At 40.2% G+C, this 27,268-nt stretch overlaps 2 protein-coding genes across 4 annotated transcripts; one reads left to right on the top strand and one right to left on the bottom strand.

The window, feature by feature from the left end:
* Positions 1-451: 451 nt before the first annotated feature.
* LOC133130732 (PR domain-containing protein 11-like) lies at positions 452-9,080 on the top strand. Of its 3 annotated transcripts, XR_009708965.1 has the most exons (6): positions 452-594; positions 1,643-1,749; positions 2,040-2,299; positions 4,729-4,915; positions 5,033-5,125; positions 8,359-9,080. XR_009708965.1 is itself a non-coding variant. In XM_061245533.1 (5 exons), exons 2-5 carry the CDS (start codon positions 1,650-1,652, stop codon positions 8,406-8,408), a joined length of 597 nt encoding a protein of 198 aa, XP_061101517.1. In that variant the 5' UTR covers positions 452-594; positions 1,646-1,649; the 3' UTR covers positions 8,409-9,080. The 3 variants fall into 3 exon arrangements, 2 of the variants coding, with proteins under 2 accessions (XP_061101517.1, XP_061101519.1); XM_061245533.1 differs by lacking the exon at positions 5,033-5,125 and having other exon boundaries at positions 1,646-1,749; XM_061245535.1 differs by lacking the exon at positions 5,033-5,125 and having other exon boundaries at positions 2,127-2,299.
* Positions 6,199-18,619, bottom strand: pnpla2 (patatin-like phospholipase domain containing 2). Its single transcript, XM_061245532.1, has 9 exons — positions 18,004-18,619; positions 17,466-17,698; positions 16,510-16,575; positions 12,782-12,991; positions 11,246-11,306; positions 10,804-11,001; positions 9,661-9,793; positions 9,319-9,441; positions 6,199-8,670 (listed from the first exon to the last, which is right to left on the bottom strand). Exons 1-9 carry the CDS (start codon positions 18,188-18,190, stop codon positions 8,382-8,384), a joined length of 1,500 nt encoding a protein of 499 aa, XP_061101516.1. The 5' UTR covers positions 18,191-18,619; the 3' UTR covers positions 6,199-8,381.
* Between the last annotated feature and the right edge of the window lie 8,649 nt (positions 18,620-27,268).

The following is a 27,268-nucleotide window of genomic DNA, read 5'->3' as shown; positions in this document are numbered from 1 at the left end:
AAGTCTTCCTGCAGTGTTTTATTCGTAAACAACACTGTCATAACGCAGTCAAGAAGCCGCTGCATGGAGTGAATTATAAATCCTGGAGTAGTCGGTGGGTCTAGTAACGTCGCACGTAGAAGCTTTGCCTTAAGCAACTTCCTAAGGGATATTTCGGGGAACACGCCTCAAAACTTTGGAAAGGTATACCTTTCGAGTCTTCGAAGAACGCTAAGCGACACCGTTATCGGGCAACGCGACCCTGTATTTTAAATAGAACAGAGATAAAACAAAAGTTTTTTTTTTTTAAACGTTATAATTTTTTAATAGAGTGGCGATTCTTAAAAATAGAACATTCTGTTTTTTAAATAGAACAGAGATAAATATTTTTATTCCCCGAACTTTTATTTTGATAAATGGGAACCGGAAGTCTTGCCAGTAACAATTGCCAGATTCACGGAGCTCTCGAGGCTACCTTCAAATCACGATAGAGGAAAAAAAAATACTTAAAAGAAAAAACACTATTTATCTAGTAGTAATATCATTTCATTCTGCCAGAAACCTGTATTGTATCCGTGGAATTAAATTATTCGCCTGTGTCTAATTTACCATTCGGTGAGTGCATTTAGTCGCTTGTTGCTAGTGTAATTAGTGATTAAGACCCATGCTACAGTTTACATAAATAGCCTACCTGACGGTAGTTACGTCGTTAGTGTTTTCTCACTTGAAAAATGTATTCTGAAGGCTGGCTGATAGTTCTTCGTCAGTTCCGAAGCATGAAACGACCTATCGATCCTCATAAGCAGAACACGGACAGTGGCAACATTGCATCTCACGCGACATAGGTTAGAACGTAAAGGGAACGTGCTCACAAATAACATATTCTGCTGTAATTTATGTGCATGAATGGAATGGTCAATTATAATCCTCACGTATTGTCTACCACTTTTCCACGGATACTAAACACCTCAATAGTTAAATCATTGAGATCTAGATCACCTAGTTCCACTAGGTGACTTTTTCCTGGGAAAACTATTCCAAATTCGCCATAAATTATAACTAATCCCCTAATTTGTGATTCAGGAGTAGCCTAGTGAGAGAATATATCTATGGTTTACAGAAGAATAGGCCTACATGTCATTTCATTTTTCAGTTTCTGCTCCGCCCTGATTTGAGACTGAGCAGTAACTCCCTGATTCTCACACTCAGCTTAATGGCAGAGTCCACTGCTACCTACAGAGTTACATCCTTAAACTTGTAGATTGAACACAATGGAAGGTATTTTTCCCTACTCTGGTGTAAAATCCAACTTGAAACAACAGTGACCAGCCGTTTCAAAAACTTGAGCTGTCTATTTCAGCAGGATAATTGACCAATACCCTCATCAGAGAGGGAGGATTTTTGCTCAGTATTCCCTGCTTCAATGCAATATAGTGAATCTTCTTGTGAGGTACCTGTGTTTATCCGGGATCAGCTATGGTGTGTGTTCTGATTGTCTATATGAATAAATTATTTTTGTAATAACCACAGATACAATTGATGCGAGAGGTATTGATGCTTCTAACTAGTTTACACTAGCTCGTAGCTGAGATATATTTTATATAGGTTGTAGAAGGGACTTGACCATATGGAAAGATACTGATGTCAGAATCTTCTTTTTTAGCAGCCAGATGAAAAACAATGAGTCTGTTGAGTCAGAGGAACCAAACAATCAGAAACGTGATCTAGAGCTTAGCATTGCACGGAGCCACCCAAAAGTGGACTTATGGTGTAAGTTCTTGATTGCCTTCATTGAATTCCCATGTCATTGCATTAAAATGTTCTGTGTATGCTAGTATAATATCGAGTGTCAATTATGACTTCTACTATTAGTTAGTTAGCCTACATGTTAAAATGACAATCATAACATTTGCCTAGGATAAGTCACATAAAAATGTGTCTTCTTCTGATTATGCAAATTGTCTGGGAATTGAATACCAGTGACTGGTAATGAAATAAATCTATTTTAATTTCAGACAGATAACATAACTGAAATGTTTTATTTTCTTCTCTGTGTGTAGTCTGTGAAGAATGTAAGGAGTACTACATAGAGGAATGCTCAACCCATGGGCCCCCAGTCTTCATGCCAGACACATTTGTGGCCTTAGGGGTCCCCAACCGTGCTGCTCTCTCTGTCCCATCTGGAATAAAGATAATCCAGGAGGGAGGAAAAATGGATGTGTGCTGCATGGAAAAAAACATCCCAAAGGGGGCCCTGTTTGGGCCTTACCAAGGAGAGCTCGTCTCTCAGGACAAGTCCTCAGGGTTCTTCTCCTGGATGGTGAGTTCAGCACTCACAACAGTTTGATTTCATTATGGTGCTACAACCCACAGCAGTGGGCATACCGTAAAACCCCATGATAAACCGTGTGACAACACAAATTGGGATATAACGCAATCATCAGATGGCTCCTGTTTCCTGATAAATATATATTATGTTTTTTTTGTTTTATTTCCCCACACAGTAACTGGGAGACCAAATGGAAAAATATTTTAAAATCGCAGAGACCACACGTTACGCAATTAAACGTTTTTGGACCCCACTTATCACATTGTAATGGGGTTTTTACTGCTGCTACTGCTTTGCTTAAAAGTTGACATACAAAGGGAAATCACCACATGTTGCTCAGCTGTCCGGAAAGCAAAGGAATTTTACTAGCTATTACCTATTACAAAAAAGGACCGCTGACCCAATTGCCATATTGTTTGTGCTTGTATTACTGTTATTACTCAGTGATCACTTTATTAGGTAGGCCTGTAGACCAGGTTATTCATGCAAATTTTTAATCAGCCAATCATGTCAGCAACTAAATGCATAAAAGCATGCAGACGTGGTCAAGAGGTTCATTTGTTTTTCAGCCCAAATGTCAGAATGGGGAAGAAATGTGATTTAAGTGTCTTTGATCGTGGAATGATTGTTAGTGCCATAAAGGGTGGTTTGAGTATCTCAGAAATTGCTGCTCTCCTGGGATTTTCATGCTCAACAGCCTAGTGAGCAGCAGTTCAGCAGGCAGAAACACATTGTTAATGAGAGGTCAGAGGACAAGGGCCAGACTGAAGCTGACAGGAAGGTGAAAGTAACACAAATAACCACGCATTACAACAGTGGTATGCAGAAGAGCATCTCTGAACACACAACATGTCAAACCTCTAAGTGGATAGGCAACAGCAGCAGAAGACATTTTTGTTAAAATATTGTTTTGTGTTAGACCATTGTAAATCCCTTCCTATCATTGAAAAAGGCTCACTGACATGTTGACTCGCCTTCTACCTGTGTTTATAGTCCTCAAATTCGAGTTTAAAAATATGCAGTTGACGGGCCGGCACTCTGTACCTGTATAATACTATAGCTGCACAATAATTCAAGCCAATGGCATTCCAACTTCAGAGCATTCACAGATAAGGGGTGGGATGAACAGTGTTTTGAGCATGTTTGTTGCTGCAATTCCTCTCTTGACCATTAGAAGTCCGAAATTGCCTCTTGTACCTTTAATAATAAATAAATCTAAAACATAAGTCAAATTAATACCTGATAAAGTGCTCACTGTATGCTGCACTGATTGATAATGTTACGTTTATGATAGTATTGTCAATTTTCTTCAGTGTTATATTATTATTTCCTTATTTTTTATTAGATTGTAGATGAAAACAACACATACAAATCCATTGATGGCATTGATGAAACTAAAGCCAATTGGATGAGGTATTTCATGAAATACTACTGTAATCGCATAATTCAGTCCTGTTATCTTTGTGTGATTTTAATGTGATATTATTCTAATAGCTTTCAATGATTCCATCGGTTATGTAGAAGCATTGGTCAAAGACAGCGTTTAGTGTTACTATGAAGTACTGATAAACCATACAGCTTAAACCATGAGTGCTCACTTTTCACTATAACTTACAAGGAGAGCATTAGTAAGTTATAGTGTAAATATGACAGGAACGTGTTTATTTAGTTGGGCAACGTATTGTGTTTTCAGACATGCATGGAAGGGTGGGGACAAATAGAGAGTCTGGTCTGCTTTTTATGTATCTGTATCGAGTATGGTTGCAAAGGGCTGGAAAAATATAACTCAACACTACATGCTTACTAAAACTTATGAGTGAAAAAAATAGTGAATTCAGAAAACACATATTGGCTGAGTATTCAGCATGAAAAATCAAGGGTTGGCTGCTTGCTCTTCAGACGACATGCATTCGACAAGTCTGCACTCATCAGAAATCCAATACAGATCCCACCAATGGTATGGGCCTATAGATTTGATTCTGCTCACTAATTATTAAAGTATTAAAAAGCTGAATTAGTACATGTTCTTTTTTTTTCTTTTTAAATATTTTGTTACTATGGTAGTCAAATTTAATAGCAGATATGCACAGCTCTCTCCCTGAAAAAAATATTTTTTCATCTGTTACCTTTTGGTTCTTGGTACATGGTTAGTGAACTTTTTACTCCATTAGTTTAACATACATGACTTGTATATTAATGAATTATGTATATTAATAATTTGAAGGTAACATTAGTAACATTTCAGTAAAAAATAAAGTGGAGTTTTTATTACTTTGTCTTACAAGACTGTTCAGAATGTTAATCTGCAAATTACATCATGTCGTAAATCATCACATTTTGATACAATTTTTCACCTTTCAATGCACTAAAACTGGCATGGGCAAGATGTTTATGTACAGGTTGTCTTCCGTTTGGCTTAGGTATGTGGGAATTCAGCGGAGGAGAGTGAGCGGAACCTGACCGCCTTTCAGTACAGTGAAGACATCTACTTCCAGGTGTGCCGGAACTTGGCAGTAGGCGAGAAGCTACGCGTGTGGTACAGTGAGGACTACATGGGAAAGTTACACAGCATGTCGCAAGACACCGCTAACAGAAACCTTCCCACAGGTGAGAAACCTCCAACAATTCAGGTCTTTGAAAAGAATGGTTACACTTGGCCATCTCCGTATTTATATTGTAACTTTTTGCACATTTCCCTTATCTATATATGTGTTCTCCTTCCAGGGGTGCTCATATGTTCTCAGTGTGGGAAGAACTACTGATGGACACCACATCTGACAAACTGCTCCCAGTGTGGAAATAGCTTCAGCCATTCAAGTAATCTGAAATTACACAATCAAACTCATACAGGGCCTCGTCCGTACCAGTGCTCTCAGTGTCAGAAGATCTTTGCTCAATTATCTCATTTGACCCTACATGAGAAAACTCATACAGGTGAGAACCAATACCACTGCTCTCAATGTGGGAAAAACTTCAGTTACTCAAGCTCTTTACGGAAACACCTGCAGAGTCATACTGGAGCACGCCCATACCACTGCTCACAGTGTGGGAAGAATTTCAGGCACGCCAGTTCCTTGAAAAACCACCAGCAGGCTCATACAGGGGAGCGCCCATTCCGCTGCACCCATTGTGAGATGACTTTCACTCAGTTAACTCATCTAACACTGCACCAGCGAACCCACACAGGAGAACGCCCGTACCACTGCTCACAGTGTCAGAAGAGCTTCAGTCACTTAAGTACCTTGAGGAACCACCAACAAACTCACACCGTGGAGCGGCCGTTCCACTGCGCCGACTGCGATAAGAGTTTCAGCCACTTAAGCACTTTGCGGAACCACCAGCAGACTCATACAGGGGAGTGTCCATTCCACTGCTCCCAGTGTGGCAGAAGCTTCAGTCACTCAAGCACGTTGAGGAGACACCAGCAAACTCATACAGGAGAACGTCCATTCCACTGTTCCCAGTTTGCGAAGAGCTTCAGTCGCTCAATTACTTTAAAGAGACACCTGCAAACTTACACAGAATAGTTGCCACTCTGTGTGTTCTTTGCATTTAGGGCACCGATGGTATGCATTTGTGTGTGTATATATATTTTTTGTTCTGTTAATGCTCTTATTTGATAATATTGTGAGTGCTTCTGTGCTACACCACCTAATGTATGAGAACAGGTATCATCTATTGAGCTAGATATGTGATGTATGACAGAAAAAAATCACTTGAAGGCAAAGTAAGTAATCCGTTCTACCTAATAAAGTGCTCACTGAGTGTAGTTTCAGCATAATTTTATTAAAAGTGTCGCATCAACGGTGAGCTCCATAATATTTTTGACAGAGGTGGTGTTCAATTTACAATTACAGTTTTAGATTTGTAATCAAACAATTCACATGTGGTTAAAGTGCAGATTCTCAGCTTTTATTAAATTGTATTTCTTAAATCCATAAATACACCATGTAGAAATTACAGCTCTTTTTATACACCTGCCCCCATTCCAGTGTTTTTTGTTAGTAGTGTATTTAATTGCTTCCTTAGTGCAGGTATCTAGTCTTGATTTTAGGATTTTTATTGCCTTTGTTATTGTTTGTCAACATGAGGACAACATCAGACATATGCCACACCTTAGGCTTACCAAAATCAGCTGTTTGGAATATCATTAATAAGTAAGAGAGTAAAAAGGTCTTGCATGTCTCATTTGTCCACCTTTTTCCAGAAACGTTTTTGGTACTTCTTAGCAAACTGAAGCCTGACCCTGGTTTCTGCAGCTATTGTAGGCAGTACAGAAACAATGTCTTGGCTAAAGGAAGTATTGCATTGAACTTTACCACCTTTGTGAGAATCTTCCCTCTAATAATGCCTGTTTAGCAATTTGCTGACTTACAGGTAAACCAAGATGAAGTAACATAATTTGAATGTTTACTATGCAACAAACATAAATCTATATTTACCTTTTTCACAGTTTTAAATACTATAAATATATTTTTTATAGTACTACTACTTTTAACACAAAGACTTGCTGGCTTATACTGTATCGATATAAGGTTGTTTGTTCATTGAGCTGTAATGTATGTAGACAGAAGGCACATAGCTCATGGGATCAGGAAAGGGTCAAACCTCCACTGAAATTCACAATGGTCTGCATGAAAATTCTGATATGATTGTCTGAAATGCAGCCACGGAAAACCAGTTAATCTTCCATTTTCCCTTGTGGTTAAATGGCCCATCTAGACCATCACATTGGCTGGGCAGGTGTCTTAGCTATCGAGTATAGCATCACTTGCTATAACTAAAGTTTTGAAAGGCAAATTAATTGAATGTTACTGCTAGTATTATGTTGCACAATTCAGCCTAACAGGTCTATGTTTGCATTGAAAGTACACGTAAGGTCAAAAGTTAATGTGCAAAGTGCCATTTCCTTCTATCAGGAAACTCTTTATTCTCATAATCAATTCTGACTTCACGGTCTAATCACTTTCTAGATTACAATGTCAGACATTTGAAAGGTTAACGTGACATGGCACAGACTGGGATATTCAACTACATTCACATAGTTAACATTCTATGCATTTTCTTTTTTCTTTTAGTCACATTGCTTGGTTGTTTCTATATAATAATATATGTATGATTTACTCACTGACTTGTAAGCTGCAGTTGGTGGATGTCTATTTGTTCCTACTATTGCTTGCACTGATGATTTTATATACAAAATATATATAAAACTGAAATTTTATATATATATATTTTAAATCCTGGTCCTGGAGAGCCGCGGGGTATGCTGGCTTTTATTGTTACTCAGCACTTAATTGATCAATGAATACAGTTGACACCGTTAATTCACCTTGTTTCTTTGTTCTGAATCGTTGGCTGATTTTAAGGTGAAAACAAAAACATCATACCCTGCGTCTTTCCTTCCAGGTTGCCAACCCCAGCCTCGAGTCAATTAAGTACAGACGAAAACATCTACTACCTCACACCCTAAATTGAATTAACCTTTGTATCATTATGGGGTGGCCAAGTTTAAACACTCAAGTATTACATGCAGAAATGGAAAACAAAATGAGTACCTCTGCATTGAACATTCATTTGACGTCTTCTGACTAGTACCCTGTGTGAGACAATCTGTCACTGCTATCCATTAATGAGATGCTGTACTGTATGAGTAGATAACACTGAGAAAATTATATATCTGTTACTATCTGTCCATATATGTTCTTTCTTTTCTTTTCAAGTTCCTTCATTTCCCATTCACATTATGTTTATTGTTGCGCAGACCAGGCCATAGAGGCAAATGGCCAGTACGCTCTGCACAGTATTAACTTTCCTCAGCCTGGAAAAGTACTGAAATGTGAGAAAATACTGTTTGCAAAACCTGAAGGCAGCAGTGGTCTTGATATATTAATACAGATTTCAAATTTCAAACTTTGTTAGATAAAGGCACTTGGCATAGCAATTTGGAGGTTTGGAAATCATCTACTTTAGATTCTTTGGGCCTGACATTATAATAGTCAGTTTGTCATTTTTGCTGCATGAACCTCTGTAACCTTGGTCTTGTTCAGGGCGAGTAAAGGCTTTCAGGACCCTAGGAGCCTCCAGGGTGCCCCTCTGAAGACGGCTGTGATGCCATGGGGGCAGGTCCCACCGGGCGCATCACCAGCCCTTCCTCTGGCATCTCGGCGAGGGAGGACTGGGTGAAGATGGACGCGCGCAGGTCCAGGTTGACGGACAACAAGCCGGGCAGAAGCTGCCGCTGGTACTGGTCCAGACGGAGGATGAGGTCCAACATGGAGGAGCTGCTCCCGCTCATCCAGCTGGGACTGGGCCGGGCGGGCAGGGACTGGGAGCGTCGCAGCTCCAGCTGGTACGACAGCCTGGTACACAGGACAGGACAGGGATTAGGAACACTGGGCGACATGGCTCAGGCAGTAAGAGCAGTCGTCTGGCAGTCGGAGGGTTGCCGGTTCGATCCCCCAACTAGGCTGTGTCGAAGTGTCCCTGAGCAAGACAGCTAACCCCCGAATGCTCCTGACGAGCTGGTCGGCGCCTTGCATGGCAGCCAATCACCGTCGGTGTGTGAGTGTGTGTATGAATGGGTGAATGAGAAGCATCAAATGTACAGCGCTTTGGATAAAGGAGCTATATAAATGCCAACCATTTACCATTTACCAAGATTCATAACATTAAAATGGAGAAGAATAATTGCTGCATTTTACAATACATGTAAACAAATTGAGCAAATCTGAATTATGGGCTGTATACAATTGTATAATTCTTTTTTTTAGAACTGGACAATAACTATTTAATTGCACAGAATACCATGGACTATTTCCTCAGTATCTCCACTGGCATTTCCTATATCTTATAGCAATTCTGCTATTACACAAATTACTTGTTTTACCTTACTTTGGTCATCTATTTTCAAGCGGTACAAAATTATGACTGCATTTACATATGAATCACATACATCTGTGAAAATATGGGAAACTACGGAACTGATGCCCGTTAGTATAGATTCTCACCTTGCAGACACCTGCTGGGACAGCCTTCTCTTGGCCTGATTCAGAAAGCATTGCACCAGCTTCACCATTTGCTCTCGCATCCATCCAACATCCTCCTGTACGTCTGGTAGCCACTCCAAAAGCCTGGCACAGAAAGAGTGAGAAAGACTCATTGTCTCACTCACTCACTCACTCACTCACTCACTCACTCACTCACTCACTCACTCACTCACTCACTCACTCACTCACTCACTCACTCACTCACTCACTCACTCACTCACTCACTCACTCACTCACTCACTCACTCACTACACAGAAAGACTTAATGTGAGGGGAAAAACGGGAGAGGAACATTGGCCATACCTAATAGTCATAGACATAGCAGACTCCAAGGGCAGAGTGTATGGAATCATCAACGCTGAAGCCATCCTGATTGGCAGCAGGTTGCCAAGAGACTGGAACAAGCTTCTCCTCTCCTTGCACGCCTCTACCAGTGCTTAAATGGGAGAGACATTGCTCTTTAATTTTTCTCCTTCTCTCACTGATAAGCAAAACATCAGTTATTATTATTTTATCAATATACATTGGCAAGTGATATGTAGAATGATTGAATTGTTCACTCTGCTTTCCTATTTCAAGTTTAAACATACAATATAGATTTACAAGTATTGAATAGGAACTTGAAAAAATAAAAATTCTGGAAAATGAGGTGTAAATGAGTGAACTCATCATGTTGAAAATACAGGCCTAACCTGTGCCTTCTAAGAACCATCAAAAAGGAGTAACAGTGGAGAAATAACACAATGTCATTGTCAATAAGCCATTACTATGGTTCAAAATAAATGCTAGCAAATTATCTATATTGACAATTTTCCAAACATATGTCTTGCAAGCTGTGGAGGACACGACAAGTGATCATTTAAATAGGGAAAATAAAGTAGGGCATATCATATGATAATAGTTAGGTCTGCACGATATTTTGTATGTTTATCGTTATTGAGATATGAACATGCGAGTTAAACACATCGCAAATAACGGCTTGAACTGCAAGTATTTATTTAAATGATGTTCTGTTAAATTGATGAACTCTTCATGTGCAATTTGTTCAATAGGCTATTAATAGGCTATTAATTGTCTGGAGGTGTATGTTAGCAATATTTCTAGCTAAACATTTTGTGACATTTAATTTAGGCAGATATGTAAACATAAATATACATCAGCAAACCCGGCAATTTATCCAGTTACATAAAATAAAGGTAAGCAACATAGGATGAATATTAAAATCAGATGCCGATATGATAAATGCAGGATATTTAAAACCACGATTTCACCGTAGATTACAATTGCTCTCCAGCTGTATAATTTAAAGCAGCAATATTACAAGGTGCTACAGAAAAATGAAAGGCAACAGGTGTGTCAGACAGACCCTAGCAGTAATATTGTGACGCTCCACTTTAGCCATGTGCTAGTCTGGACTGCAGAACTCAGCCCAGTGTGGGAGGCTACCTCGGTGCAGTCTTGGGGGCAGGTGCTCAAAAATGTGGTCCTCCACTGTGGAGTGTTCATTGAAGACAACCACCTCCCTCCCGTCATGGCTGCTCTCTCCATTGGCCTCTTCCTCCCCCTCTTCCTCCTCTTCGACCACTTCCTCCCCATCTGCTCTAGCACCTAATGCACGTTGGGGTCCTCGATATTGCAGCAGTCCTGAATATCACAAAAGAAGGCTGCTCAGTCTCTATTGTCAACCACATGTTTTCCCCAGTCTAACATTTGGTCTGAAAAACAGCTGCTTGCTTTTATGCATTTCGTTTCTGCCACATGATTGGCTGATTTAATATTTTCATTAACAAGCTTGTGTATAGGTCTCCCTAATAAAGTGCTCACTGAGTGTAGATGTCTAAAATCAGGCAAACAAAATGCTTTCATAACTTGCGTCTCTCTCTCTTACCATTCCTCCTGATGAAATACAGGGCATCTTTGTAGCCCTGTTTGCACATGGCCTTCATTGTCTATATACACAGACACAAGGAAAGAGACATGTTATAATAATAAGGTTATTACATAAAATGAACATCACTGTTCACCTCATATTCGTGCTGAGGTGTGTTTGTACCGTAAATCCTCAAATTGTGTCCGGAATTCTATTTGAAGCCGGGCCTCGGATAATAGCCGGGGGCGTGGTCGATTCGGACAAATAAAGGCCGGCCCCCAAATACAAGCCGGGGTAATATTGTCTACCAGTAGGGCTATCAGTCCATGAGCACTAGAAGACATTGTTTCGATTTAACTCAATTAAATAAAAGAGCTCTTCTTAATATTTTATATTGTTGGTTGGTTTAATACTGTTGCCAATGAAAAGTCGTTGTCCTACACCAGGGGTCTCCAATCTTATCCAGAAAGGGCCGGTGTGTGTGCAGGTTGTTGTTTTAGCACAGGACTAAGACAGCTGATTCTACTCATCTAGGTCTTGATTAAAGACCACGATTAGTTCATTAGTATAATCAGGTGTGTTACTGCTGGGTTAAAACAAAAACCTGCACCCACGCCGGCCCTTTTAGGATAAGATTGGAGACCCCTGTCCTACACCATGGGTCTCCAACACGTTGCTCTCATGATACCAGTCGCTTGCCGCCCCCTTCTGAGTAGCTTGCCAAAGGCTGAAGCAGTATACATTTAAACACAATTGTTGCCGCGAGGCATTCCAGCCTACGAATTTAATTAAAAATTAAAAATTAACTCAATTTAGGCTACTTGGCTACGCAATAAGGTTTCCATGTATTTACAGCACAGCGCAAGTTCAATGAATGAATGAAAGCGGCTGCCTTGGCTAGCAATAAACAAATGGGTTGAAATCCCGACACTCTTTCAACTACATAAAACTTAACAGTGAACCCCCAGATTTCAGTGCCCATCAGTCCCAACATTTAGCAATAGAATCAAACAGTCCAAAAGTAAATTAAATCCCAAACCAAAGCGAAAATCTTTTGAAAGCCTACCGGTATGCTGCTCCAAACGAAACGCATGTCTCACAATAAAACGCACTTTAGGAAAAAAAGATCCTTAACTTGCTGTTATCTACGCTAATTTGTTATTGTTCATGAAGGTGTGTCTGGCAAGTTGTTATTTTATGGATTCTGGACTTGCATGTGATTTATTGTGTTTGAGAATATTTGCAATAAACTAAGTCTGTTAAGACTGACACTATGACTTACCAAACGGTGTTCCTGATTAGCCTACACTAATTGATTTCTGAATGGTTACAGGAAGTGTTGGACAGTGTTGGCCCACTTTAAGTGTAGCCTTTTACTTTATTTCTAAGAATAAAATTCTACAACAGAAGCCTAATAAGAAATAAAGGCCTGCCTCGAATACAAGCCTGCCCCAAACAAAGGCCTGTGATTTGTGCAGCCTAAGTAAATATAAGACCCCGGCCACAATTTGAGGATTCACGGTATACAGCAGACACCATACTTTAGCGGAGTACCTGTGGATCAGGGGGGAAGAGGGCCCTTGAGACCCTATAGAGATTTGTGAGGGTAAACTGAATGCTGGTGTTGGTGAAGCGTAACTCGTGCAGGTTGGTGGAGGTGTCTCTGGGGCAGATGTCACTCTCTCCAGAGAAGGGTGACACTGTGATTGTGTTCTTCAGCTCATACTGGGGCAGGTTGTCTGAAATCCCTCCATCTACATATCGCTGAGAGAGAGAGAGAGAGAGAGAGAGAGGGGACCATATCAGTTTTGCTTAGAAGTTCTAGCATTCTTATAGTCATTATTCCAAATATGGGCGCTGCTTTTCTTCACATCATACAGCAGGTGGCATTACAGAGCATTCAACGTTTTGGATTGTGTAGTATTTTCCCACATATTATTTCAGTTTTAATTCAAATTTTTACTTGCCGTTATTTAATTTTTCATGGGAAACAATATAAGACTATGCACAGCTATGGAAACACAGTCATGCCATTAAAGACCATTTAAATGAGTCGGTCAGCTGCTGCTAAACTACCCTCACTACATTACCACACAAACGCAAACTAGCTTTAGGTCAGCAAAATTTCACAAATCCCAATTATGGTCTACCAGATTATCCTGCTTGGAATGTTGAAAGACGGAACCTAAATCCCAAAAACTATCTGATTGGCTATTGGCCCCGTAACCCTGAACAGAGAATAGATGCTGGTAGACTTCACAGTCAGAGATAAAAAGAGAAGACAGATCCCGATCAAGTGCAACTTCAATTACATTCTAGCAATTGAAAAAAATAAAAAAGTCAATGTTTCAAAAAGATGTTTTGTTGTGTTGTCACTGAGAGAAGAGAGAAGAGGTAGAGACAATCACACTTTAAAATATATACAGATTGTAATTTACTATACATTATTTAAATTCCTGAAACTACAATTTGTTAAAGAAACACAGACTGTTCCATTAGCAGCACAGTATTTTCCAGCCATAAACCAAGGAACAGTTTGTAACCATCTTGCACAGCAACAGCAAAAAAAAAGAAAAAGAAAAAAGAAAAGACTTAAAAATCTATTCTCTGAAATCTTGTCTGTAACCTCACTTTCCTAATTGATTGTTATAATGTCCATGTGTCATACTCCTTTGTTAAAATGTACATGTTTTAATATTTTTTCATGAAGCACAATGAATAACTGAAAGTGAAAGAGACGGTCTGAGCAAGAGAGAACTTTCCCCTACTTCTCCATTCCCAGCATGCAACAGAGCTACACATGATAAACAACAGCTGGCAGCTAACAAATGCGCTCATAGGAAAGACTACATTAACACACAAACACAATAATTTGTGTTTATTTATGTTTAATAAAACATAAATAAATGAATGCTGAGTCATGTAAAGTCGGCATGCAGGTAGGTGTGTGTGTTAGTAGAGAAAGAGTGAAAGGAGAAAGAGTGTTACAACGCTCGTGTTTCAGTGCGCAGGACAAACACAGATTTAATCTTTAGACAGTATGAGCAGTTCGGAGAATCAATGACCTTGAGCCCCCCCCCCCCCCATATAACCAGTACCAGCATGCCCACTGTTTCAGGGGCCTCTCATTCTCATAAGGTTATAATTGTAAACACGGACATGCCATTCTGCTCATACTTAATGTCACACACAGACTCGTGTGGTGCAGACCACAGGGGGTGGAGACCTATCACTGTGTAATCTTGTTTTAAGTACAACACAGTGACACATTATTACATGCTGTCCAACTGCAAACACTGTCCATTCAGCAGACTTTCAGTCAAATGGGCTGACTTCATCACATAAATGAGATATTCTGGGAGACATTCAGCAGGGAAAGTGTACAAACATGGTGAAAAGGTTAACAGTAACACCTTTTTAACATTACATAGCAATGCCCGTGTTGGAAATTTCCTTAACATTACAACTTGTAATGTACAACTTTTGTTTTTAGCACAACTGCTGACACACATAATTATAATTTCCTTTCCTTCACATTCCATCAAATGCGAACTGCTTCTGATATTTTTTCCCACTTTTGTAATAATGAGTTTTAGGGTCATTCAATACATAAAATCTATGAGGAATTTTGTTTGGATTGAAGAGGGCAAATGCCACATTCTGGAGAAAGGGAGGTATCCACCCAGAGAGAAACAGAGAGGGAGGGAGGCATGCAACTCCCCAGAGCACAATAACAAAAGACCAAAACAAGGAAAGAGAGAGAACAAGACAAAAGGTCAGAAAGCTATGGTCGTAAGCAGGGAAATGTAGAAAGAGTCAGAAGGAAGGAGTAGCATGCAAGAGAGGAAGGAAAGACAAGGACAGAAAGACAGGGGGAAGAAGTAGGTGGGTGAGATTCTCGAAGGGGTCAGGGGCAGGAGAGGCACATAAGATCGAAGACTGACAGAAGGGAATGCAGGGGTAACAGATAAAGTGCAAAGGATGTTTCACAAGAGGAATGAAAAGGACCACACTGAGTACAAAGAGCATAGATTGACTCAGAACATTGCTCATCATGAGAAAGAACATGAGTAGCAAATAGATAAAATAAAGCTGACATTTACATAATCCTAGCATCACATAATTAATAGGAACTGGTCTGAATGATTATAGACCCACTGGTAGCAATGGACATGGTTAATCGATTAATCAAAATGTTTTTTCTTTTAGTTTGTTTTCTTAAATCCTGTATTACAGTGGTAGCTATAACAATCATTATCATTTTTTAGTACATTCATAAAAACGCCTTTAAGACTGTTCAATATTTTGATTAGACTTGTGGGTAGCCTACAGCAGTGGGGTCGTAGAATTTCAGAACAGCCAAATTGAAATGATTGCAGCACCACTTACTCGAAAACACAACAGAGTATGCTATGGCAAGCAACATTTTGAAGAGGATAATCTGTAAAAACTTCAGTGTAAATATGTTGCATCGAACTTAAGTTACAACAACTGCATGATATAATGCAGAACAAAAGCACCATGACAAATCTCTAAATGAAGGAAGCGATCCTCTAAATGCAAGTTAAACGCGAGTGCAATTAAACCAGAAAGAAGCATATTGCACAGCATATCACTTGTATAATTACATGTTATGCTAACGCTGTGTGAAAACGTCCTAATATCTGTATGGAAATTCTCCTTTGCCAATTTCCATTTGTGCCCTCTCGTCCTGCTAATCAAACTCACCCTGAACTCACCCTATACTTCACTTTGTAAATCCATTCAATCAAGTCCATCCATCAAGTCTCCTTTTACTAAGCTTGAAGAGATTAAAAATCTTAATTAAATCTATCCTCATAACGCTTATTATTTATACATGGAATCAATCTGGTTGCCCTTCTCTGAACCTTTTCCAGTGCCTCTCTATCCTTCTTATAACTGCACACAGTACTCCAAGTGTGGTCTCAGAAAGGTATTGTATAAACTTCCTTAGATTTATGCTCAATACTCTTGCCTATACATCCTGTATATCCTAGCATCCTGTTGGCCTTTTTCACTGTTACCGCAGATTGACTAGAACCTAAAAGGCTTTGATCAACTATTACCCACAAGTCTTTTTCAAAATTAGCACTTTCCAATTTTGTACCACCCACAAAGTAATTCTGCCTAATTGTATTCCCCACAAGTAGAACTTTATATTTAGTTATATTGAATTTAATCTGCCAGGTCTCCGCCCACTTCTGGATTCTGTTTAAAATTTACATGATAAAACAGACAAGCAAAAGAGATTGGACACTTACCACACCCTGTAATGTAGGAGGAATAAGGCCACAATACACAGGGATGTAGGCACTGCATACACATGCCTGGACACAGAAAAGTTCATGTTCAGTTCAAAGGATTCCATTTAAATTAACTAACAAACTTGAGACAATAAGGATGATGGATTAAAAAGTAGTATTTTTGGTAGACAATAATCTGTGACTTAATAATTATTTATTATTTTGTTAACTACTGATAGGCAAAATATGTTTGCAATTATAACATGTCATGTACACTCAGTGAGCACTTTATTCTTTACTTTTTAGACTTATTAAGTCTTCTGCTGCTGTAGCCTATCTACTTTTGGTTTGACGCATTGTGAAGAGATTCTCTTCTACATACCACTGTTTGTTATTTACGTTACTATTACCTTCCTTGTCTGTTGTGCCACCCTGTCTGGCACCAACAATCATTCCATGATCAAAGTCTCTTAGATTACATTTCTTCCCCATTCTGACATTTTGTTCTGAAGAACAGCTGTGCCTCTTGATCACGTCTGCATGCTTCTATGCATTTAGTTGCTGCCACATGATTGGCTGATTAAATATTAGAATTAACAAGCTGGTGTACTGATCTGCCTAATAAAGTGGTCACTAAGTGTATACTAGACCAACGAAATTGGAAAGTCTCAGTAACTGGGCATCAGTATGTCAACCGCAGTTTCAGTCAGTCCATATATCAGACAAGCCAACTGACACTCAGCCTTTAACAGCATGGAAAAAATAAAGGACCGATAATGATAAAGGAGCATCAGTCTTTCTGATTTCTGTTCACTCTAGTGCACAGTGTGAGCCAGTCACGCCAGACTCAATATATGGACGTATGAATGATTGCATTTGAAGGATCATGACACAGTAACTCAGTAAATACATAAATGACAGTGGCTGTGTCCACTGTTATTAATACGCCAGTTTGTTAGTCAGCAAGACCTCACCTGCACCAGCTCCTCTTTACTATTGAACTGGGACACTAGAACATTCTCTCCATCAGACACGCGGGTCAGGGAGATGCCCAGGCGCCCGCTGGCAAGGGTGTGGGCATCTGGAGGAAGGGTCCGGTACAACATGGCTCGCATAATCTTCACCAGGTTGAAGGAGGGGTGCATGGGTCCCAGAAACCGTTTTCTGGCCTCTTTGGAAACATCAATAATATTCGCCCCTGCCTGACCTAGAAAGACGGTCAGAGTTCTGACTGACAGATACCTTCAGTGCTTGCAGTTGGTAAATACTACACTATCAGTAAAGGACATTCAACACAGTGACAAAAACAGAGTAAAGTAGAAACATAAAAAAACAATCACAATTGTTCCTTTATCTAATACACATATCAATACAATGTTCCCTCCAAATAATGCAAAAGAACTGATACTGTTTTATGAAACCAAGTGCCAAACTGAAGAGTGGAACGTAGCACTGTTACAGACTGTTGTTTTTAATCTAACGAGTAGATCTGCAATTATGTTAGATACGTACCCAAACATGCTCCGGTGACGAGGGCGGATGCAGTAAGAGCGCCTGCTGACGCTCCATAAATATGTCTTGCATTGTCTACTAAAAAAGGTGCCTGTTCCTGCAGACAGCTAGCAACCCCAACATGATAGATGCCGAGGAAACCACAGCCTGCAAATGAGATATTCCAAGGCGATTCCAGGGGAAACATGTTTTGGTCTTCACCTTGAAGCACTCTGTACAATGCAGATGTTTGGAAGGCACCTGGTACTACTCGGCAACAACCCGTGAAATATTCAGACTTTAAAACTTAAATATACTGACATCTGACAAGACGATGCATTCGTATCCAGTTCCTCTAAAAATCTATTGGCGTTAAACTACACCGCTATATAGCTAACTAGCCTATAACTATAATCGCTCTGTGCCTTTGTTGTTTTCCTGTTCACATTTTACATCCATGTCACGTCACCATGAATCGTCCTTTAAACTGAGAATAATCTGTCACTGTTTTCGAATAAATCCATAATCGTTAACTCTCATTCTCTGCTGCCTGAAAGTTATTTCCTTAGTTGCAGTACCGGTAACTTACTGTCGTTCCGTTTTGTAACCATCAAGATTTCACTTGTTGCTCACTGGATCTGAAACATAGGAACGGAAAGCAGGCAGAGCGTCACGCCCAAGTGTGGCGTCAAGTCATCTTGTCCAATCATATCTCTGGAAAGAATAACACCCTGTCCAGAGAAATGTTATTGACTAGTCGGCCAAGTTGGGTTGCCAAAATAGGGAGAAAACCCCTAAATACAGATCAGCTGTTTGAAAAAAACAAAACAACATGGGAACGCCCGTCAGAGTGAAAATGTATGACAGTGAAATAATTGGAGGATTAAGTTTGGGGGAAATTAAAACTCTGCCAAGAGTTTGTTTTCATGTTCTAGTAACATAAAGGCATTAACTTTAATGGAATCCTTTTAGGAAACCTTGTGATTTATTTTTATTTTTATAATTACTATTTCTGTCGATGAATAAGTTAATAATAGGCACTAAAGATGGGCATTTAATATTCAACAGTAACCTCAATATCTTAATAAGTATTAATCTTTGAATAAAAAAATAAAAAAACATAAATATAACTAAATTTAAAATATTTTTACTCACTCCCATTTCCAGAGTTGACTTCTGACAATTAACTGGGCCTTGAAAGCCAATTTTGTGTAATTTTGTGTTGGGCAGTATCACAGATTTTCATTTTTAAAAAGTTAAACCTAGCATTTAGGTAAGCAAGCACACACATAACTCACATGGTACATTGCAGATTTAATTTTGCATTTTTTCATGTAATTCAAATGTAAACACATTTACTTAATGTGGAGATATTACAAGAAATTAGTATAACGCACATATGACACATATGCTTTATGATATGTCATGCTGTAATCTAAATATACATAGAAAATGTTGCTTCTAAGGTAACCTTGTTGCTATTGGAGGACAAAGGGATTTTTTCCCCACTTTTCCTCAGTAAGCCGTTTGCTAATCTGGCCTACCTTCACTGGCAGGAGATATTTTGTGGTTTTTCTTTCAGGGATTGCATTCTGTAACACCCAGCTGATTATATTTCAATTTTCACAATGCTGTCAGCATGATTGTATCCTACATGGTATTTGTGCAGTATCGCATCATCAGTCATGCCAGAATCCACAGGACTTGCTGGGAATTGCTTCTGCTTCAGGCTCCTTTTCGGTCTCTCGGGAAGCTCTGGGTGGCACCATTCATAGAATGTTTTTTATCCAAAATTGTATTGTACAACCAGTTACACACATTTTATTTATAAATTTAATGTCTGTACGTGTGCATACGTGAACTCCATTACATGACATTTTATTTAGTAGATGCTTTTAATGAAAGCGTTGCATATAAAGGTCAGACAGGTCACAGGTACAACTCACATACGATTGGTTGTAAGGCCATGAACATCAGTCTAGTACACAGGGTAGATGTGCCAAGTCTGTGACTACCATACCAAGACATCTATAGTTTATAGACATATACAGAGACAGGTGAAAATGGTCTTTTATTGGACATGAAAGTTCTGTTACAGGTTTAAAACAGTCAAATCCTTAAAAATGAGTCAAATTTCAAATTAGGCCAATCAATTAAACTAAATGTATAAGCATGTAGTAATTAAACACATTATCCAAAGTAACAAAAATGAATCAAATTAAGTAAATTAGGCATCCAATTGAAAAAAAAAATGGATTCAAAACCACTATTTTTTATTTCATTTATAGTTATTTTAAGTCTGTGTCAGTGTGGACAAAAGGAAAGAGAAGATAAGTCTCCCTCCTTGGAGGGTGGACTATATAATTAGTTACTTCCAATGTCCATCCTCCTTTTTTGTTCAAGTCCACCACAGCGCTCTGTAAGAGGAGATTTTGTATTCTCTTCCTCAGTGGTCCACAGATGTCTTTTAGTAGACCTTGATGTTTCTTGTCTCCCACAGGACCTGCTTCATGTTGTTAATGATCCTCCACTGATGCTGGAGCTCTGCTGTTTTGATTCCCCTGGTTGGCCCACAGAGGACGCTCTCAGCAGTCAGGGAGGATCTCGGCAGCAGCCTGTTCTGGGAGACAGAGGAAACACCAAGGCCCCAGACCCGGCTGGACATGGCGCACTCCCAGATCAACGTTTTACATGATCCGTGTCAGTGCATCTGTGGGGACAGCGCTCAGTAAGGGCTAGATGTATGCCTATACAAGGCCTGGTGGGGAGACACATGAGAGCGGACATCCGTGCTAAGGCTTTCTGCTTGTTGCTTAATGTTGCATGACAGACATTTGACCAAATTTTTGATGGATCCAGGGCTGGGTTTCCCCTTTGGAGCGTTTTGGCCAGATCTTAGAAAGGTCATGATTACCATGTAGTTCCATGAGAGTAGTCCAGCCCTGGACAATCCCGTCCTGAAGGCAAAGTCCTTCAGCCCTCTGTAGGTGTATGGGGGGTCCCAGCTATTTGGGACTTTCAGGTCTAGTGCACACAGGCCCAGCGCTCTCAGGAAGGGAGTGACATAGTATGTAGCAAAGGTAATAGGACTGTGAAATAGGAAATAGACTGTGTTTGCCATGTTGACACAGGATCAACAAGATTTGATGAAAAGACAGTGCTCACCAATACAGGACTATGTCACCCATCATTGCACTGCCTCTGCACAATTCTGCCACCTCAGTGGAATGCTCCCAGAACTGTTAAGTTGAAATGGTACTGGATAGATCATGGGTCTTCCACATACACTGTTTGGTGTCTTTTGATAGCTAATGTTGTGGGAAATAGTTTGGTGTAATTGGTGGTGTAGTACACTGGTTGCTGAAGATCTAAAAATACAGTTAAAATTTAGAAATAAACCACAGGTAATCCAAGTTAGCATCGAGCTGTGCTAAAGGTTAACATTTAATTAAGCCTGTTCCAGTAGTGTCTGGTAAGACATGCTTTTCCTTCGCCTCTCAGATACTTTTTGGTGTATTTGAGGGGGGGGGGGGTTCCTACACGTCCATGTAAGCAATCACACCAAGCCGCTCACCCTGGGCCCCTGGCAGTGGGTAATGCCCGGGTTGGTCCTGATGGCCTGTAGGATGTCCACTCTGCCTATAATGTCTGTCAAACAGATTTGGACCCAACTTAGGAGGGGGCCAGGGAAATTAAATCTCACAAACACCCTCCTCAAGCACACATGGCTAACCCTGTCAAAAGCCTTCTCTTGGTCTAAACTGAGAAGGCTAAAGGGGGACCTGAACTCCCCGGAGTGGATTATTAAATCCCTCACGAGGAGCAAGTTGTCAATAATGGACCTTCTGGGGATGGTACAGGTCTGGTATGAGGTGTTGGAACCTCCTCATCAGTGCCTTCAGCATGATTTTATAGTCAACCGAAAGGAGGTTGATAGGCCGCCAGTTCTGGAAGTCCTACAGGTCCCCCTTCTTTGGGACAAGAGCTACTGAGCTCTGTCTCAGTGAGACAACTAACCTCCCCTCCCGGCACGCCACTCTAAAGACCTCAGCCACATCCCCCGAAAGGAGGTCCAAAAGGCCTGGTACAAGTTGGTGCTTTATGTTGGTTAAGGGAATGTCCAGGCAGCCTAGGAAGGTGTCCATGAGGGTCCCATGAATAGGTTTAATACTGTAGAGGCCCTCATGAAACTGTCTGGCTACCTCCTGGACTTCAGCCTCTTCAGACACCACCATGCCCAAGCTGTTATAAGGGGAGCAGATGTTATTGCTTATCGACCACGTCCTGCAAAAGTACCTGCTAAATTTCTCACCCTCCTCAAGGCCCTAGTGGTGTGCTTCTTTCGCTCTTTTCGGAGGGCAGTAAGGCTCTGTTTGGTAAGCGCTACTTCGCTGCTAACTTCCAGGGTACGGGAATTAAGGAGGCTCAACCTGTGGAGGGCAGCACTCATGCGCTCAAAAGTTGGCCTCTTTTCCCTTGCCTTCCTCTGCCAACTGCCTGGAAGGAGCCCCGCACTCGCTTTTTCACCATTGCCTGGTGCCTGATGTTCATTCACCAGAGACCCCTACCAACGGTTATGGACTTCTCCCAGACCAGGGACACATCCAACAAGCGGTGGTCTTAGAAGTGCACCACCTTGGTGGAATAGGCATGGAGAAAACAGGAACATTACATTACATTATTGTCATTTGGCAGACGCTCTTATCCAGAGCGACGTACAGTTGATTAGACTGAGCAGGAGACAATCCTCCCCTGGAGCAATGCAGGGTTAAGGGCCTTGCTCAAGGGCCCAACGGCTGTGCAGATCTTATTTAAGCCACAATAATTGGTCGAACCACCGACCTTGCGGGTCCCAGTCCATGTACCTAAACCACTACACTACAGGCTGCTATTGCCACACTATCACCAACTATCGATACAGAAGCCGCTGTTAAGCACACATAAACTGTTAAGTCCACGCAGCATAAACCATGCACATTTTAGCAGCTATAACAACATTTATTCCGCAAAATATCAGAATAAATAGATCTTAGATTTTGCTGCGCAGCATAGGTGTCAGGGTTGGGAGGTAGTACCGGTCGTGGTTATTTTCACCTGGCCCTCATTACTGCCAATGGTACCTTACCTCCTGAGGCTGTATATAAAGCACTAGCGGACAATCGGTTGGTGTTACTGTTCGCTCTAATACCAAGCCGGTATGCACGCGGTAAGACTCTGAGCCTTATTGAGTCAGGTATCGTGCAGGTTCGGGTTGCTGTCTCATTTAAAAAACAAAACAAAACAAAAAGAAAAGGTAAGGAAGACGCTCAGCCTGTTGGTGCTGTGTGCACGGCTGACGCCTTCCGTAAGGTTCTTTGTTTTTCTTTGATTTCATTTTCAGCTCGTGTGAGCTTGCGGGTGAGGGACGTTGTCCCCGGTACATGTATTTTTTGGTTTGTGTTTTTTCCTGAGCTGCGTCTCAAGGTTCATTGTTTTCGTGCCTTGTGTTTTTTTTTTTTTACTAGGTTATTTTATTTTGTCCCCGGTCTGGGGTTGTAGTGCTCGTTTTCAGCACTCATTTTGGTTGGGTTATTCGCCCTAGTTGCTTTATTTTCCTTAGCCGTTTTTTGGGGCTATTTCTTTTAATTTTCCTATTTTTATAATTAGCCTATTCTTATTCACATTATTATTATTATTATTTGTCTCGGATCTGGCAGAGGGAACCAATCGCAGATTTAGGGATAACATGAAAAAGGCAGGCTTTAATGAGAGAGGGCAGATCCAATATGTAATCCACAAACGGGAAATGGTGCCAAAAAAACGCTGCTTCTTCTTTCCCAATCAAAATTGATTGATTTATGATTGATTGAAACTTTTATTTTAAGGAAAACACACTAATATACCTTTAAACATCACGTTTAAAAAAACTGACTATAAAGAAAAACTCACTAGTGACTACTCACTAAACTACCAAAAATATGTAAAACTTCCTGCTTCAGGAATTATTTGTATATTTGTAAATTATGCCGGAGATAATGTCGTTTGAATGATTGGACTAGCTTGCCCGTACCGAGAGTAGTAATGACAAAAATACAGCGTGAAGGTAGGAATTGGTAAGTACTGACCTACTTCATAATTATTATTTTTTTAACGGATATATAATAAATAAGTAAGTGTTGTTTAATCGTAGCTTCATAAGTAAAACAGTGCCTACCTGAGTGATATCATTCATCGTCACCGAACTGGGGCTGGGGCTGCGTTGCTTTTCATGACGAGTTGTATTCGGAATGTTGGAAGACGCGACGTTTATCGATTGATTGAGCCAAAACTATTTGGGAGGAGGGTAAGAGATAACAGAAACACAGATGGCAAAAGGGCACAAATGTGACAATCACTATTATGATTATTAATAACAATATTATCAATATGACCGTTTCTCTTTTGCTCATCTAACCACGTGCTACCTTTATAATAGTTTCCACTGATTTTAGCCATATTTTATATTCATATATTTCTATTTCTCTTGATATGTTGATGACAACCACTTTTGCGGTGAGCCCCTGCGTCATTCAGGCGACTTATTTAATATCAAAATGCAAATAGGTCAAATGTAATTGTAAATCTGTTCGTATTCTATAATTAAGGACAACACAACGCCGTTTTTAAATTGGAAGTAATAGTCTGCAATGTATGGAAGGTTTTCCGTTCCACGTTTACAATTATCAAACCACTAGGCTATGACTAATAATGAAAACTCAACAGGTGAATTAACAAACAACTACAACGCAAAATGACGTAGGCTATACGTTTTTATTAAAGCGGTGTTTATTTGATTTGAAAACAGAACCGGCTTTTATTATTCATCACCATCACGTTTGAAATTTACTGTTTTATATATGATTAATTGCGACGGCATACAAAACCATCGGGCCACCGCATTCTGGATGAACTCCACCCAGCAAACCCCCTCAAAGCCTTAGGCAATGGTGACTTGGTACATCTTATTTTGTCATGTAAATGACTTGAATTAGCAGTAAAATATTTCAATTGAAATCAAAGAAAACATAAGGATCATGATAATAGATACTGTTGGTGCCACAGCTTCTGCTCGGCATGTCATTCGGCTACATCTTCCTTAAAGTCTCAGTGTCGGTCTACTGCCGCTTAGGTTCTGTAGGTGAGTGAATATAGGTTCAGGTTGTGTGTGCAGGTTGTTGTTTTAGCACAGGACTAAGACAGCTGATTCTACTCATCAAGGTCTTGATTAAAGACCACGATTAGTTCATTAGTATAATCAGGTGTGTTACTGCTGGATTAAAACAAAGACCTGCACCCACGCCGGCCCTTTTAAGATAAAATTGTACACCTCTGGGTTACACCAACAGTTGCTAATATGTATGTTCAGCGTACTTTTAACTGTGACCAGAAATGTGTAATCTATAGATTCCCATAGCTCTATGCATTATGATTAATAGTGTTGCAATGGCAAAACCGAAATAGCCTGCATGTATCCTGTTTAAACTGTGTAGCATGTGGCTTCTTAAATCAAATGGCAAATATAATACATATACACACCATTTGCTGGCTATATATGGATTAGCTACGAGTACAGAAATAAACATACTCAAAGGACACCTAAATAGCATATCATTCTGCCTTATACAAACCGATGGACATTCTTGTGCAAGTAAATTGCAAGTTAGCCAGCATGTAGCTATTACACCATTGGTAGCCACTGAACTTATTACAAATACGTTCAAAACAACACGGTGTGAATACTGTCTAAACTATACACGTTACAATGTGCATAAATCGCAGAAAGCGTCATTTGGCAGACACTCTTATCCAGAGCAATGTACAGTTGATTAGACTAAGCAGGAGACAATCCACCCCTGGAGCAATGCAGGGTTAAGGGGCCCAACAGCTGTGCGGATCTTGTTGTGGCTAGACCGGGGATCAAACCACCGACCTTGCGGATCCCAGTCATGTACCTTAACCGCTAAACTACAGGCCGATTGCTGAGTCAGATCTTATGGCAGGCTACTGCTGCTGCTTTATCGTCTATGCATATTCTGGTGGGTGGCTCGGTTTATCCACTTTCTCTGCAGTTAATATTTCTCACGGTAACTTCATAGCTAAACATTCGACAGCAATTAATTGGCAAACAGCGCCAACAGGTCGCATCTCAACTCAAGCCGTACCTTAATCAGTGCAGCCTGGCCTCACATAGGTTCATGTAAATCTAGAATCAGCCAAGTATTTTTAAGTGCTTTATATTTTGTCACATCATCTCAGACGAGGGGGACATCGGCCTGGTTGTTCAGTGGGTGCTCCAGTAGGTCCTCCACTTCACACATAGCATAGTTGGGTCGAGCTCCGTCATCTCAAGCGGTTTTTGGGGGGGTTGTAGACACTCCTTGTTTCGGCTGGCTTGCAACAGGGAGTCTTGACACCAACGTTTGCATTAACATACCTCAATAAATATTCCTGGCTGGCTGAAATGCTGAAACTAGCAAAAACAAGGGCTGCACATATTAATTAGACATAAAGACCACTGTACAGCATACTGAAGCATACTGGTGAATGTTTAACTGTAATCTTAATGAATGATTTAGTAATAATAATGATAAACTGAAAAAATGCTTTGGATAAACCAGAATTTTTGTCTTTAGACCTATATATTTTTTTTCTCAATTGATTTTTCAGTAAAAAATCAATAAAAACCTAGAAAATATAGCTGTAACAAATGAAAGTAAAGCTTTTTTCACTGTATTACTGCTCTTACAATTATTACAGATGTATAAATTTATAGGGGGTGGCCTGTCGCGTAGTGGTTAAGGTAAATGACTGGGACAGGCGAGGTTGGGGGTTCGAATCCCAGTGTAGCCACAATAAGATCTGCACAGCCGTTGGGCCCTTGAGCAAGGCCCTTAACCCTGCATTGCTCCAGGGGAGGATTGTCTCCTGCTTAGTCGAATCAACTGTACGTTGCTCTGGATAAGAGCGTCTGCCAAATGCCAATAATGTAATGTAATGTAATAGTATATATATACATTTAAATATATTGAATAATAAAAAGAACAGGGGCAGGCAAGCAGTATGAACATAAAACTAGGCTAATGTGTCAGTACACGTGTGACTGGGAAAGACATGCGGGAAAGGGTTGTGCAATAAACTGACCTAAAACAAGGAAATATGCTATGAACTAAATACTTTTAACAGGGCAGGGGTTTCTGGATTTTAAAAGAAAAACAAACAAACACTAGCTCCCTCTGGGTATACAGAGTTCTAGAACTTCCATCTTTTG

The sequence above is a fragment of the Conger conger genome, chromosome 6 (assembly GCF_963514075.1).
Source record: "Conger conger chromosome 6, fConCon1.1, whole genome shotgun sequence".
Lineage (NCBI taxonomy): Eukaryota > Metazoa > Chordata > Actinopteri > Anguilliformes > Congridae > Conger > Conger conger.
This window is presented reverse-complemented; position numbering and strand designations above follow the sequence as displayed.